The following is a 16,904-nucleotide window of genomic DNA, read 5'->3' on the forward strand; positions in this document are numbered from 1 at the left end:
GCATGTCCAATCATAAGGCTGATTTTTAAAACAACGAGGGTACTTCCACGCACCTATTAAATGATGTGGCAGAAGAAAATACGGTAGGGAAAGATGTCCAAAATATGCTGTGTAAACTTGCACAATATGTAATATGAGGGCCTTTTTCCCCATATGAATCTACAGTTTGAAATGCACATGCAATCTGACCCAGCAATTCTACATTTTAGAATTCAGCCCGTCAATCAGTGGTCTCCAAACAGGGACAATTATGTCCCCCAAGGGACATCTGCCAATGTCTAGGGACATCTGTGGTCATCACAAATGGTGGGGAAGGATGCTACCAGCATCTCCTAGGTAGAGGCTAGGGATGCTATTAAACACCTTACAATACACAGACAGCCCCCACAGCAAAGAATTATCCAGCCCGAAGTGTTAATAATGCCAATGTGAAGAGCCTGGTGGATAGACGAGGACATACGACAGCCTTATTTGCAAAAGCAAAAAAAACTGGGGAAAAAGGCAAATGTCCAAAGGGGGAGTCATCAAATAGTTAAATAAACTGGACTGGTTATAATTAAATAAATTCCACATGCCAGAATACTATGCAGCCTATAAAAAGAACCTGCAGCTCTGTATATATGGATATGGAATCCAGGAATGATTCTGAATATACATTATTAAGTGAGGGGGAAAAATCATGGTGCCAAGCAAAATAAATTTAAATTTAAATTTAAAAAAAAAAAAAAAGTCCATTCCTCTCTAGGCAGGCAAAAGCAGAGACTATCTGAATGTAGAGTCAAGCTGGTAACTGCAGGGATCTCTGGGAAAGAGAACTAGGAAGACTTTCATTTACTTACTTAAGGTCCTTTTGAACTGCATAAATTCTTTTCTCCTTCTCTTTTAAAAAAGAGGTGCATTTTTTTTATTTAATTTTGAAGAAGGTACCCACATGGTTCAAAAACTAGAACACAATACAATGGAATCCCTCCCCCGACCCATCCCACTGGGGCTTGCAGCAGGGGTAACCCAGTGTTATACAGGTTTCTGGTTCCCTCTAGGGTTTCTATCTCGTTCATTCCTTCAGCAAATACTGACTGAGCACCTGCTGTGTGCCAAGCACAGTTAGAGGCCCAGGGGGATACAGCAGGGAACAAACAAGTGCATGCCTCCACGGAGGTGACATTCTAATGTATGGGGACAGACAACAAAGAACTAAAACAGAGTGTTCTGGGGGATCAGAAGTACTAAAGACAAAAGTAAAACAGGAAGAGAGTCCCAGGGCCAGGTAGAGGGCCAGGGATAGTCACTCTGAGAAGGTGACATCTGAGTCGAAGACCTCAAGGAATGAAGACCAACCCCACGAACCTTTGGAATGAGTCAGCAGAGGGAGATGGCCTGAGGGTGGGCAGGGAAGGCAGAGGGGTGGAGACCATTCCTCCAAGGCTGCTCTGTGAAAGAGCCAGGAGTGTCCTCCACCTCTGCCTCCCCCTGGGGGACACTCATCAGGGAGGTGGCTGGAAGAACCACCTGCACTATCTGGTAATGTTTCTCTCTCTCACCCTTTCCAGTTCACATGGTTAAATCGGCTTATGTTAAAGACAGACAGGATAGATCTACTGCCGTATCTCCTTCAATGGACGGCTGCAAAATTTCAAAATAAATATCTGTCTCCCAAAAGAAATGAGAGCCTGTGTCCACTGAAAGGCATATATAAGAATGGTCATAAAAGCCCAGAATTGGAAATAACTCAAATATCCGTCGACAGGAGAACGGATGGTAAATTATGGGACATTTGTACTATGGATTACGACCCAGGAATTAAAGAGACTGAATCATAGCCACACATAACAACGTGGGCAAATCTCACACACATACCAGTGAGCAAAAGGCACTAGATGTGAAAGAGCTCACTTTTATAAACAATTCACAAACAGGCAAAACTAATCAGTGGTTCATCTTTGGGGAGTGGGCATTTACGGGGAGGGGGACACAGAGGAGCCCGCGGGGGCAGGAAATGCTCCATCTTCATTGCGGTTGTGTTCATAGGCATGTTCATATGTGAAACTGCTTCACGTTTGACACTTAGGATGCACCCTTTACTCATTAAAAAAGGAGTCCTAGCTCATTAAAAAAGGAATTTTTAAAAAACTATAATGAGTTACAATTCAAAATTCTAATAATTTTTAAATTGCAGTAAAGAAACAAATTGTGAGAAATACACATAATAAATAAACAGCAGGTCCTCAGTAAGTATTTGCTGAACGAAGAATACATGCATGCATAAAATACTTAAATCCCAGCGCTGTCAGGGACCACCAGCCAGGCAGTGAGACCTGAGCGGGTCTCTTTACATCTAAAGCCTTAGCTTTCTTACCCAAAAAACTAGACTCAGGATTATCCACTGTAAGGTTCCTGTCCAGACTAACCGAGACATGTGGGGAGAACATCCTGTTGGACCAAGTCCTTCGTGTGCTATACAAGTCAGGCATTTCTGACACCCACCCCACGCTGCCCCCTGCTCTCCCCTTGGACCAGGACCACGGAGCCCCAAGAACTAAAGGCAGCTTCCCAGAGAGTGAGGTCACGCTAGAAAGCCAGGCCCGGGGAGTGCAGGGGCCTCCGCCATGCACACAGAGGGCCTATTGACGTCCTCCCGAAACTCCCCAGAGCCACAGCCAAGGCAAAGACCGGACCCAATTACTCAACCGCTCTGCCTCGACACTCACTGCCCAGTGCAGGGGCACAGGCCAGGGCTGCCAAGAGGGCAGCTGGAGGTGCCAAGGCTCCCAGGGGCGCTTGGGAAGGGATTTTCCACTGGCTCCACGCCAGGGGGTCTGGCACAGAGAAGGCTGGAAGCCAGGATGGCCGTGGTGAGCAAGGAGACACAGCCTTGAGTTGGCTGAGTCCTCCTGACGTCCGCCAAGCACAGAGCCCCCAGGGGCTGCAGGGAGCAAGCTGTGGGAAGGCAAAGCCAGCGGCCAACAGGGTGGGTGCGCCTCCCACTCTGCCCTCTGAGCCTCGCCCCTGGAGGAGCAAGGACAGTCTGCAAAGGGGCTAGCCAGCAGTCCGCACCTTGACGTTCTCCTCGGTGAGGCCCTTCTCGACTGAGTCCGCCACGTTCTGCCGGATGCGATGCAGGAATGCCTAGAGGAAGAGAAGCAAGGAGAGGTGAGCATCCAGGCCTCTGATCTCCTGGGGATGGCCCAAAAAGGAGGGCCACAAGTTCCAATGCCACCTAGGATGGACACAGGAGGCACCATGGTCCAGGGACGTGGGCAGGGAATAAGGAAAAACCTACCTAGCTTCTGCATTAAACACACTGGAATACCCCTCACCCCCATCCGGTCAACAAATGTTTACTGAGCAAGTCTTGCACCCCAGGCCCTGTGCAGGGAACATGGCAAAGCCTTCTTACCCTCAGGGAGACACACTCCCATCTGCTTCCTCACCCACAGGTCTCTCCCAGGCCGTAATTCATTTCCCTTCTTTGCCCCGCCCTTTTCCAAAAATTTAACTTCTAAATAACAACACATTCAAATGGTTCAAAAGTCAAAAATATAAAGAGTCAAAAATACGAAGAGCCTCTCTCCTACACCCCCGGCCCCAGGGTATCTAGCCCCTCCCCACCTCCCAGGGGAACCACAGCTACTAGTGTCTTGGGTAACCTTCCAGAGAATCTTCATGCAAAACTAACAAACGGGGATCTATATACTTATACACATACACACACACGCACACGTATTCTTATTTTTCCCCTTTTTTACACACCAAAAAAATAGCAGCATACCCAGGACATGCGGCACCTGCTTTTCCCACTTAATCCTGTTTAGAGATCCTTCCTTTCCTTCACGGGGAGCATCTTCATTCTTTTTCACAGCTGCCCAGGATCCTGCTGTATGGACGGACCCCAGCTGTCCTGCCACTTTTCTCAGGGGCTCAGAACAGAGAAGTCATCTCTGTCCTCTGCAATGTGACAGATAACGATGAAGGGAGGGGGGTGCTGGGGACCATGGGGAGCTGGCAAACACGTCCCACCCAAGGGGGATGGCTGCTTCTCCCCTCCAAGTGCGGTCAGGTGCGAAGCCGGCGGGTCCAGTACCACCAGATGTTCCGGGATTTTTTCAATAGAAGCCAGAGATTAAGTTGTTTTTTTTTTTAAGCAAAGTCTCCCAGTTTTTAAATATTGGCAAAATATTGGTGGTTTTTGTGAGGAACTGGATTTTAGGGGTCGAGCATGACAGCGGGGGCACCAGAATGGAGGGGTGCAGCTGAGCTGAGAAATGACAAATGATGGTGGCCTGGCCCTTGTGTGGGTGGGACGGAGCAGGCAGCGGAAAATCTACTGACAAGAACATGGCGGGGAGGCGGGGGGGAGACGCACCCGAGGGAGACTGAGGCCTGTCCCACACAGCAAACTCTGACTGGTCTGCCCCCACTTGAGGACCTGGACCCAAGCTGACCTGGCATCAGCTCTAGGACATCCCCTGTGAAAATGACTTCACGGGCCTGTCACGGCCACAGGGCCACGAGGAGCTGCGGTGGCCCATGGGCTGCCCTCCCTGCCACAGCTGATTACAGCGATGGGGATCTGCACGCTGTCCCCACCACAGAGCCCGGCTGCTGGTTAATTAAGAGTGTGTCTCCCGTGCCCATGCTTGTCTGGGGAGATCTCTGAGTGGCGGGGAGGCAGAGGGGACAGCCCAGGATGGAGGAAAGCAGGGGCAGGCAGGCCAAGAGGAGGCTGGCCTTCCACAGACGACTGTCAGATCCTTTTCCATCACCCAAGCGATGTCGGTGGCTGTCGCGGGGCGCCGGCCACCGCAGACTCGGCTCTCCTAGGAGGCGGTGCGCTGGTGCCTCACACAGTGGGTCATGGGGAGGAAAGCCGAGGACACAGAGCCAGGCACAGCCATCCCCACCAGTCCCCTCAGCCCATGTTTAAGTCCCCAGCCTGGACTTCTCCCCTGAAGACTCCACATATTCCACCTGGATGCCGAGGGGCATCCAAAACCTAGTTCCTGATCCCCCCTCCCAACCCACACCACCTGGCACCGCTGGCTGCCGGCGGCTCCAGCCAAAACCCCCCAGTTGTCCCAGTCACCCTCCATGCCCCTCTTTCTCTGGCACCCCACTTCTATCCATCAGCAAATTCTATCAGCTTCACCTTCAACAGGTATTAAAAATCCAACCTTGGGGGCGCCTGGGTGGCTCAGTGAGTTGGGCATCCGACTCTTGGTTTCTGCTCAGGTCATGATCTCATGGTCATGGGATCAAGCCCCACGTCAGGCTCCACGCTGGGCGGGGAATCTGCCTGAAGATTCTCACTCTCCCTCTGCCCTTCCCCCTGCTTGAGCATGCACCCTCTCTGTCTCTCTGTCTCTCTCAAATAAATAAATGTATCTTTAAAAAAAAAAAAATCCAACCTCTTCCCTCCACCTCCATGGCCACCCTTGCCCCAGTCCAAGGCACCATCTCCTCCTGCCTAGACTAATGCAATCACCTCCTCCCTGTTCCCCCTCATTGCCCCCAAAGTCCTTTCTCCACACACAACCAGAGGAATCCTATTAAATATGTAAATCAGATCCTGTCAATCCACAGCTTAAAATTCTCCATGGCTTCCAACTATGCTTAAAAACAAAAACGAAACAAAACAACAACAACAACAAAGAATCCTTCCGCAGCCCATAAAGCCCCCCATGATCTTGTCCTAGTTAATCTCTCACCACACCTTCCAGCACTACATCACTCCACACCTCAACAATCTTCAGCCCCACCATCATTCTATTTCTTCCATCTGCCAGGAGACATTCTTGCCTCAGGACCTCCGCACGTGCTGCTCTTACTAGCAGGGTATTCTCCCCAGCTCCGCCATCCTTCTCATCCTTCAGGCCTTAGTTCAAATGTCACCTCCTCCAGGAAGCCCTCCTTGTCTTCATACACTCCCCACCTTCCCATCTTGCATTAAAAGTCCATTTGACAGATGAAAAGAGTGAGGTTAGGGGCGCCTGGGTGGCTCAGTTGTTAAGCGTCTGCCTTCGGCCCAGGTCATGATCCCAGGGTCCTGGGGTCGAGCCCCACATCGGGCTCCCTGCTCCACGGGAAGCCTGCTTCTCCCTCTCCCACTCCCCCTGCTTGTGTTCCCTCTCTTGCTGTGTGTCTCTCTCTCTGTCAAATAAATAAATCTTTAAAAAAAAAAAAAAAGAGAAAAGAAAAGAGTGAGGTTAGGCAATCTACATCAGCCAAGATAAGAAGGGAGCATGGTTGGAATGAAACCTTTACCCCAATCCAACAATAAAGGCCAGGTTTGGAAAAACTGACAGTTTGTGTTTAAACCAGAGATCCTCCTCTTTCCTGCTGTGTAACCTCAGGAAAATGCATTAGCCTCTCTGAATCTCAGTTTACGATTCCCAAATAGGGGGATCATAGCAATACCGCCCTACCTTTCAGAATGTAATAGGATAAAGTGAATGGAAGCTCCATGCAGGCAGGGGGCTTGCCTCTCTTCCCAGCTATACCCCCAGGGCCTACAGTAGTGCCTGGCACATAGCCGGAGCCTGCTGGAAGCCTGCTGACCTTTCCTTTTAAAGGGCCACGGGGCCAGGGGACAGGAGCTCCTGGAGGATACCTCAGCTGGGCAGTGGCACTGCCGGGAAGGCCGGCCGCCAGCCTCCTGATCAGGAGGGAGACAAAGGCCCGCTAGGCCCAGCACCGCTGGGGACAGCAGGAAGCTGGGAGTGCTGGCCTAGATCGGGGCTTCCTGTCCTGGTTTCCTCAAGCGAGCAAAGCCACCGCTATTGTCCTGGGACAATGACAGGCTCGGGCCACCCACAGAGGAGCCGCAAACAGGCCGGCATGATGGGCACAATGGGCAGCTCGTGACCCGGAAAGAATGGGTAGGCAGGGGCTCTGGGCCCGGCCCTTGCACGGCCCAAGGCACGACCGGCTTTTCCAGGCAGTGCCAATACCCTCCGTGCAGGCGGCATGGTTAGAACGACCCTCCGGGGCGACTCCGGGTCCAAGCCTTGACAGCTCTGGAACGCTCGGCCAAAAGCAGCTCTGTCTTGGGACCCTCCCTTAGAGATGAGGCCATTCTCAGGATTCCCAGGGCTGCCTGAGACTCTGCTTTGGCCCCGCAATCTCTGTCGGTCGGTGCTGCCTGCCCCCACACCTGCCCAAGTCCCCCCTCTGCTTTTGGTGATGATGATGATGGAATACGTAAAGGATTTAGAAAAGGACAGAGAAAAACCCAACCAACACCCACAAACTCAGCGTTGGCAAATCTTAGCATTATCCCAAATTTGCTTTAAACCATTCTCTAAAAGAAATTCATCAAATCTGGGGGAGGTGCAGACTGGGAAGGGGCACGAGGGAGCCCTGGGTGGTGCTGGGAATGTTCTATTACTTGATCTGAGCAGTGGTTACACAGGCCAATGCATATGCAAAGCCTCCTCGGGGTGTACTTAATCCGTGTACCGTGTGAATATCAAACCTCAGTGAAGAACAAGAAGAAATGAATCACCACAGAAAGAGGTGACCCACCTAAGCACCTGCCCTCCCGCAAGGCACCCCCGCCCCTGTCCTGGATATGGTGCCCACTTACCATGCACATGTGTACAGACAAGCAATAAAGAACACTGTTCTGCGTGTTTACTTCCACATTCATCCACATTGTTACGCGTGCCTGGCAGCACCTGTCACCCGGACCCCACCCACGTCCCTCAGTCCTTACCCCTGGGGTGCACGCCAGCACCCCTTCCAGCTGCCAGCCCCCCATCTCGGAGCCTAAGGGCCCCCTCCCAGAGCAGGGCAGGCCAGGCAGACAGATGAGAAGCCTGAGGCATGTGACCCATGCCGCTTCCCCAGTGGCCCACAGTGGCAACCTGCTTGACGACACACCTTGCGTGGCCACCTTCCGTCCCACCTTCCATCCCCTACCTCAATCCCTCACTTGGCTATTGGTGGTCCCTTGGTGCTTCCTCCCAAAGAAACTCCTCCCCGCTGAATCAGTCTCTGGATCTGCTTCTGGGCACCCCACCCACACTAAGATCTCAAGTTGTTCACTTTGTTGCTGAATACTTAAAAGTATAGCACCCACGATCATGAGGCAGAAGTTTAGGTTGTTTCAAATGTCCTTCCGATTAACAATGCTACAATGAGTAGCAGGTCCATGGGGCCCAGGTGCTCCAGATCCTCCAAATGTACACCTAGATCTCCTGAGGTACAAGCACGCAAGTCCCTCCAGATGTATACCAGGTGTGGAATGGTTGGCCAGATGTTAGAGACATGTTCAACTTGACTAACGCCAAGTTAACGCCAAACAGCTCTGACATGATCGCACCCACATACACTCCAACCAGCAGCGGATGAGAGTCCCCACGACTCCACACCTGGGACAAGATCCACGTGCTCTCATTCTTTCATGTAACAAACATGTGCTGAGACTCACATGGTCCCATCATGAGTTCATTTTGAACCCCACAATCAGCTTTCGGGGTAGGTATTTTGGTCCCATTCTACAGATAAGAAAAACTGAGGCCCAGAGGGTGAGTAACCTAAAGGAAGTCATCTAGCCAGAAGTCAACAGAGCCAAACCTGAGCCCAGGACTGTGTGACTCCCGCTTGCTGCTCAGACGGGACCACAGAGGCTGCTCATTGGGCCCAAGTGTCTCCAGGGCTCCCAGACACAACATGATTGATTAGTGATTTCCACCACAGCTATGGCAATGGCGGGGCTAGTAGGGCTGTGTGTTTGCCATCTCCAGAGAGCTCCTACTGCACGGAGGAAACCGGGGAGCACGAGAGGCACTCATCTGAGGTCAAGCAAAAGGTTAGTGATAAAACACAGATCAGAACCAGGTATCCTGGGGCTCCTGGGTGGCTCAGTCATTAAGCGTCTGCCTTCAGCTCAGGTCATGATCCCAGGGTCCTGGGATCGAGCCCCGCATCGGGCTCCCTGCTCCGCGGGACGCCTGCTTCTCCCTCTCCCACTCCCTCTGCTTGTGTTCCCTCTCTCGCTGGTGCCTCTCTCTGTCAAATAAATAAATAGAATCTTAAAAAAAAAAAAAAAAAGAACCAGGTGTCCTAACGGCGGGCTCACACCTGCCCCACCTTGCCTTGGAGTAGTGGTTCCCAACTCAGAGGTAATCGTGCCTTCCGGAAGAGAGGACAGTGTCTGCAGGTTCCTGGGGTTGTCACCACAGGGAGGGGAGTGCTACTGCGTAGAGATCACGGATGCTGCTAACCATCCTGCAAGGCCCGGGACGGGCCCCACAGAGATGTATCTGGCCCCAAATGTCAGTAGCGCCAAGGGAGAGTAACCCATGCCTTAGAAGAGGCGCTTACTAAAACCCAGAAAGATAAGACGCTGCAGGATGAGGGCTCCTCCCACCCCTCGCTCAGCTACAGGAGCTGGTCTCCTTTTGTCCCGGGAACACAGCGAGCCTGTCCCCGCCCAGACCTCTGTGGTGGTTTCTCTGGGCCTAGGGAGCTTTCTTCCCAGACATTCCCCTCAGGGAGGTCTCCTCTTAGACCCAGAGAAAGGAGGGTCTTGCCACACTCCCCACAGCCATCCGAACCCTGTCACCCTTCCCAGAATTGATCACTGTCGGCAGTGGCCTCATCGACGGAGTTATGTGTGTACCTCACTGTCTGGAAGCATCGCCCCCGCAGAGTGGGAGCGGTCTCAGGGCAGAAGGCGGTTTCATTCACTGCCGGCTCCTTAGCCCACAGCAGGTGCTCAACAAAGGTGTGGAGGAGGGGTGGGACGGGGAGAGAAACTGAGGAAGGGGGGCCCAGAAGAGGCTCCAGAAGTAACCGGTACAGAATTGGGAGTACTGGAATAATAACAGTAATAATAATAATAGTAATAATAAAACATTTACTACTGTTTGTTATTACCATCCTTTACATCTTGGGGCCCTATTATGAGCCAGGTGCTGCGCTAAGCATTTTAATCCTCAGGTAATCATAGCAGGAAGGTCCTATTATGGCTGTGCCCATTTTACAGAGGATGGAACTGAGGCCCAGTGCAGTGAAGAGCTTACCCAAAGCCACCCAGCTAGCGAGTGGCAGAACTGGGCCTCGAACCCAGGCAGTTTGGTCTGGTGATGAGTCCTCGGCCTACCCCTCCACACACACACACATCCTCAGTGAGTAACTGCAGACAACAAACCACGTGAGCATAAAACAGGTAGCAGCTGTCCTTCGGAGTGTCTCTGGGGAGCTGCCATCTGTCTGGAACCTGCAGCCACAGCCTGGGGAGGACAAATCTCTCCCTGGAGAGAAAAAGGATAGAAAGAGGCCTCGAAGTCACTCTCTGAGACTGATGCCAGCAACCTGATCACTGAGGGGGGTGGGTGGGCTCAGCTGCCCCCAAGGACATCCCTGCTGTGGCTAGGGTGACCTCACCAGACATACGGTGAAACCGGAGAGGGCCAGGGGACCGGTCAGGAGTGAGGGCAGCTGGGGGGCAGGGAAGCCCCAGACTACAGCAAGGACAGAGAAAGGGGGGGCCCATCCTCCCACATGGTCTGGGTGGCCGGGTGTCCAGGGAAGCAGCGTGTCACAGAAGAGCAGGGCCCTCGAGTCCAAGCAGTAACAATAAAATAGTAATATCAGCAGCAGAGTGGGGGTTGCATGGCCTGCTCCCAGCACAGGCCAGAGTTTGGGGAGACCCCTCAAAGGCCCACTAACTCCTTCGAATGCCCAAGTCCTATGCTCTATCCGTGCAAGTTCTGGGCATTTATGCCACGGTGAAAAATAAATCTCACACATGACATCGAGATATAACTTCACTGATTTATAATTCTATCACTTGGGGTTTAGTTAAATAAATTGTCCATCTCCACAAAGGATGATCATGCTAGAAATGGTTTTTCAGAAGTCCACTTCATGGTATGGACAAAGGCTACTGATGGATCCCTAATGGTGGGGGGGCGGGGGACAAGTTACAGAATACATAAAATATAATCTCATTTTTGGTTAAATAAATCATCTCTACATAGGCACAGAAAAAAGAAGTGTGGAAGGAAAGAACCTAAACTGTGTGAGAATATGGCTGAGATTACTAGCTGTCCCCCAATATCTGGTCTCACCTTTTCCTTTAGAAATAGAATCCAAGATTTTAGAATAAAAACTATTTCCCAGCTTCCTTTACAGCTAGGTATGGCCGTGTGACTAAGTTTGGGCTAGGGGCTGTAAGTACACGTACCATGTACGACATCTTGGAGGTATCCCCGGGGATGGGAAGAACAGGTGGGGATTCTTTTCAGCTATACCTCCTTCCTACTGATTGGATAACCAATGTGATGCCTGGAGGTCAAGCAGCCACCTTGTACCATGAAGTGGAAACCATACTGAAGAAGATGGAGCAGCAACAGAGAAGCTTACGTTCCTCAGTGTATCTGCCCCGGGCTGCCTATAATAATTCAGTAAGAAAGAAAACTTCCGTCTCATTGAAGGCACTCTTATTTGGGTTTTATCGCTAGCCGTGGAACCTAATTCTGAGAGTGGAATTACAAGTCATTTTAATTTTCTTCTTTCTTCATTTCTGTTTTTTCCCACGTTTCCAAAATGAGCATGCCACTTTCAAATCACAAGTCATTCTCTAGCATAAATGTATGTTTTTTCCTTTTTTTTTCTTTTTGGACAGGAGAGGTTGTTAAACAAACCAGGCCCTCCTGCCCACCCAAGTTATCACTTCTTCAGCATCAAGGAGGCTAGTCGGCATTCTCCTCCTGAACGGCGTGTGTTGCCATGTGGACGGGGCAGTGCCCGCCGGCAGAGAGCAGGAACCAGGCAAGTATGAGATGAGAAGGCTTTCCTTCTGCCCTGAGCCTCTGAGCTGCCCACCCCTCCTCCTCTGTGTTGACTCTGGAAGCCACAAGGCCCCCCAGGAAGGTGCCCATCTCGGCCAGCCCCCGACGAGCTGGCCTGGCACTCCCACAGCCCACGGGAGAGAGAGACCTTCCCTCATCCACAGCCCCTGCCACCACCCAGGCTGAGAGCAAAACCTCCTGCACTCCATTCTCGCCCCTTTTTGGGGGGGCCCGTGCCAGGAGCAGAAAGCCACTGCCCAGAACAACTATCCCAAAATACCCAAATTGCAGATTTGAGATGTCACAGTCAGTTACATATTCAGTCACAGATATACCAGATAGGACTGGGAGAAAATAACATTCCTTCCGCAACTTCACACTTTTTTCTTCACGTCACAGCTCATAGAGAACGTTATAAATTCTGCATATGTATATAAAATTTGTGTCATTACATAAAACAGCACAAATAATGTTACATCATACTATATCTTTGACAAATATCTTCTTATAAGTACTAAAAATAAGCTACAGTTGAGGCCTCCATACTGTTCCATGAACATACCAAGCACCATCCCACCTCAGGGCCTTTGCACTTGCTGTTCCCTTTGTCTAGAAGACTGTCTCCAGATATCTGCAGGGCCCCTTCCTCACTCAATTCATTCCCATCTAGAATCAAATGTCACTTCTGAGAGGCCTTCTCCCACCACCCCACTTACAGCAGAAGCCCATCCTTCCCCTCTATTCACTCTATCTTAGCCATCTTTTTCTGCCCTACAGCACTCACCTCCACCTACACGTATCCATTTCCTTGCTTGTCACTCATTTACTGCCTGCCACATCTACACCAGGAAAGAAGTGGCTGTTCACACAGCATTCACCCCTAAGCCTAGACTGTTGCCTGGCACGGGGGAGTAAGTGGGTTCGCAAGTACCCGATGACCAGCTTGTTTGTCCTTGAGAACAATCCTACAAGGTGTGCTGTGAGTATCCCCATTTTAGGGAAAAGGAAACCAGGGCATAAATCAGCACATGGGGGCTCTAGAGTCAGCTGGCCAGGCTCTGTGCCTGGGTAACAGGGCCTCACCTTGCAAGGTGCTCACATAAGGATTAAATGCAACTCTGTGTCTCCCTCCACCCCCATGCTGAGAGCCCCCAGGGATCCAGCTCAGCACCAGGCTCACAAGAGGTGCCCAGTAAGTGCTCAATAAATGACCATGGAAGGGGCAGGCATTTTTAAAATTCCATATTAATCAAAAGTAGGCCCCTTCCCCGTGGCCTCTAGGCACTGATTCTCGGACCGTCAGAAACACTGGAATCCTTGGGGCGCCTGGGTGGCTCCGTGGGTTAAGCGTCTGCTTTCAGCTCGGGTCATGATGCTGGGGTCCTGGGATCGAGCCCCGCATCAGGCTCCCCGCTCAGCAGGGAGTCTGCTGCTCCCTCCCCCTCTGCCCTTCCCCCTGCTCATGTTCACACTCTCTCTCATGCTGTCTCCCTCTCTCAAATAAATAAGTAAAATCTTTAAAAAACAAAACACTGGAGACCTTTAAAAAATCCGAGTATTGGCTCCAAATACAAAAAGAAAACTGTGTCGTCAAATGAATAAATCTTGATTTAAATGTCTACCAAGCACAACCTACATCACCATGTCAAGCACCAAGCAGCTCCACCTGGAGCTGCGCATACAGCTGGCACAGAGGGCATGGACTGTGGGCATATTTTAGCAGGCTGGCCATCATGGGAGTCTTATGAGGCTGGGCCCCCAGAAGCAGACGCCGGCCGGGACAAGGATTTGACTGCAAGTAGTCAATCTGGGAGGTGCTCCAGCAAACACAGGCAGGGGTGGGGAGAAGTGGGCCTGGACAGGGAGGGCAGCCAGTATAGGGCATAAGAGCAAGCAAGGGGCCAGGGTGGGCGAAGGGGGCTCCAGCCCTCTGAGGCCCTCTGAGAGCCAGGGAGCGACCCCAGGGCAGGGAGGCAGCAAGGGAGCTGGGGCATTTATATACCGGTCCTGCCTGGAGGGCAGGGGGCAGGGCATGGTCATTCCCTGGCACTTCCGGTGGGCCCTGCAGCTCTGCTGGCCAGACGAAGCCACCAGGCACAGGACTGCAGGGTTGAGTGGCGAGTCTGGCTGGGGGGCCACCATGGAGCCTCCAAAAGAAAGAGGGTCGAGGGCCTTGCTGAGGAGGGGAGGAAACACCTGGAACGGCCCTGTCCGCAGGAGGGAAGCCTTTGAAGAAGGAAGGCACACTGGCTGGTTAACAGAGGGCCCTCCAGGCCAGACTGACATTCCCCAGTCCACACCAGGACGGCCTCCCTGGTTGCTAAAACACTGAAATACGTCGGTGATCGGCAACATCTTGAAGGGAGTCGGGGCTGAAGTCCGAGGAGGTGGCTGAGGAATGCTTAGGATAGTTGTTTTTTTCATAAAAACAGTTCTGTGATTGCCTGCCTGCTTCCAAGTCTCCTGGAGTGAGAAAGAGGGAAGGCTTTATAAACTGTAGGGTGCCGTCACAACCTCGTCACTAACGGCACACCTCGCCATCCTGCCCCATCGACTGCCAACCACACGGCCTCAGTGAGTCACCCTCCTTCTCTGACTCTACGTCCTTGTTTGAAAAAAGAGGCAGTTGAGGTTTAAGCAAGATGATGCAGCTAAAAACTCTGTCAACTACAAAGGCTTCCTGGAAGAACCTGGAAGAAGCGGCCGGGGTTCTGGGCCGGGGGAGCGGGGCTGGGCCACGAAAGGAAGCAGGACCCTGGGGATGATTATGTTCTCGGGGGAGAAAGCCACCACCAAGTCTTCTCCAGGCCAACCAGCATTACCCGGGCCTGTGTGCGCCGGGCACGTAACTGGGCCCTGCAGACACACAGGACGTGACCCTGCCCCGGGCGCGTTCCCTCGTTCCTGCAGCCACCCATTTACTCAACACTTACTACACACCTACTATATACTGGGCAGGTCCTGTGCTGGGAGCCAATGACGTATCAGTGACTGAGTAAATCCGCCCTCGTGGAGCAGTGGCAAGACCAATCACACACGGATTTTAAAATGTGAGAGCAGTGACGGATGAGTGCTAGGAGCAACAATAAAGCCCGATCAGGAAACACAGAGGGATGGGGTGGGGGAGCTATTTCACAGACACGGTCCGGGAAAATCTCTCCGATGAGATGGCATTTGAGGAGATAGATACTCGGGGACTGAGGTGCAGTAGCAGCTTTGCAGATATCTGATGGAAAGGCATTCGAGGTAGAGAGAACTGTCAGTGCAAAGGCCCTGAGGCACATTCAGTCCTTCCAAGACCATCCTAACTAAAATATCTGTCCCTGCTCCTGTCCTGTGTTCTCCATAGCACCTGTCACTGTGAATATTATGCATGTCCGTTTATCAGCCTATTGTTCATCTAGTGCACCAGACTGTCAGTTCCAGGAAGGCAATGATGTTTGTCTGTCCGGGGACCACTGTACCCCAGAGCCCAGGACTGGGCCTGCCACGTGACAGACCATACGTGTTTAGTTGATGAATCATCAATCACCTAGAAAAGACTCGCCCTACGCCCAACCTAGTTCCTAGGCCCTGAAAAAAGGTGTCCAGTTCTCACCCAGCCCCACTTCATCCCTGACCATGGAGGAAGTTGAAGATGAAGCAAAAACCAAGTTGCTACAACCTGTTGTGAACAAGCTGATGCAATAATAAGGGGAGGGGGGTCAACAGAGGGGAAGCCAACACTTTTCCCCACACAGGACCCCCTCAGCCCAACCCCGGGGCTGGGGCCTGACCTGTGATCTTCCCTGAACTCACCAACAACCTGCCATTCTTTCAACAAGGACTCAGGCAGGGCCCCCTGCATGCTATCAAGCTAAGACTCACTCTCAAACTGGTGACCCATAGGCATGTTTCGTCTGACCAGCAGTGGGCTTTGAGAAAATTCAGGCCTAGGTCTGAATACCAGATTTCCCATTAAAATCCCAGTTCCTAGCTTCTTCTGGAAAAGCTGACCACATCTCAAATGCCCACAGGGCCCCAGCATGACGGCTCCCATCTCTATCCGGTGCCGGCGCTACTGCTTCCCACTACCCAACCTGCTGCTTATACTCATCTTCCTACTTGGCCCCCGGAGCATTTGCTTGTGAGATCTCAGTCCTAGATGCAGGCCTGGCAACTGACAGCCCACTGTCCCCACACCCTCATCCAGGGCAGACATCACTAATGGAACACAGATCTCATTCCTGCTAAGTCTTTTCTACACTGTTGGGAATTTCTCTCCCCTTGTTCTTGTCCCCTAGACCTGCAACATGGTCTGAGATCCTTCCTATCCTGACCCCAACTTCTCCCCCTCCTTTGGGCCCCTCAGCGTTTTTTCCTGAAGAATGGGCTCATCGGAGTGGGATTATGGCAGGGCTTCTCAACCTTAGCACTGCTGATATTTGAACAGATAATTCATTGTTGTGGGGGTGTCCTGTGTACAGTAGGATGTTTGGCAGCATCCCTGCCCTCTGCCTGCAAAATAACGTAACAAAGGCCGCTCTCGGTTGTGACGACAAGAAATGCCCCCAAACATTGCCCAATTTCCCCTAGGGGACAAAATGTCTCCCAGTTGAGAACCACTGCATTACATCAGAGTGAAGAAAACGTTCCTAGAGCCAGTATGTGGGTGTGATCCTGGCTCTGTCATTTACTGGCCACGTGACCCTGGGCAGCCTCTCTGTTGTCTCAGTTTCTCTCCCTGTGAAATGGGGATACAAATACAGTAACTGAATGCTGACGGGTATGGAGTTTCTTCTGGGGGGCTGCTGAAGATGTCCTTAAATTAGATGGTGGTGATGGTTGCACGCCTCTGTGAATACACTAAAAACCACTGTATTGCACACTTCAGGTGGGTAAATCATACGGTACATGAATGATACCCCACTAAGCTGCTACACACACACACACAGTGCCCACCTTGAGCTGAGATGAAGTGCACTAGAAAACACAAAACGGGCGTCAGCCCTTATTGTCAGCAGCAGCCTATGCTGATCAGGGGCCCGTATTGGCGGGGGGGGGGGGGGGGGGGGGGGCGGCGCGGGGAAAACCCCCAAAGCCCCAGGGGGGGGGCGGTGGGGAAAG

General features: G+C 51.8%; 1 protein-coding gene across 1 annotated transcript in view; it reads right to left on the reverse strand.

Annotated features, from left to right (window-relative positions):
- Positions 1 to 16,904, reverse strand: part of PREX1 (phosphatidylinositol-3,4,5-trisphosphate dependent Rac exchange factor 1) — a 175,534-nt gene that overhangs the window by 99,066 nt on the left and 59,564 nt on the right. The window contains exon 2 of the mRNA XM_044919013.1: positions 3,055 to 3,126. Within this exon, the coding sequence (XP_044774948.1) occupies positions 3,055 to 3,126 (72 nt within the window). The remainder of the gene's footprint in view (positions 1 to 3,054; positions 3,127 to 16,904) is intronic.

This window comes from Neomonachus schauinslandi, chromosome 10, assembly GCF_002201575.2.
Source record: "Neomonachus schauinslandi chromosome 10, ASM220157v2, whole genome shotgun sequence".
NCBI classification, from domain to species: domain Eukaryota; kingdom Metazoa; phylum Chordata; class Mammalia; order Carnivora; family Phocidae; genus Neomonachus; species Neomonachus schauinslandi.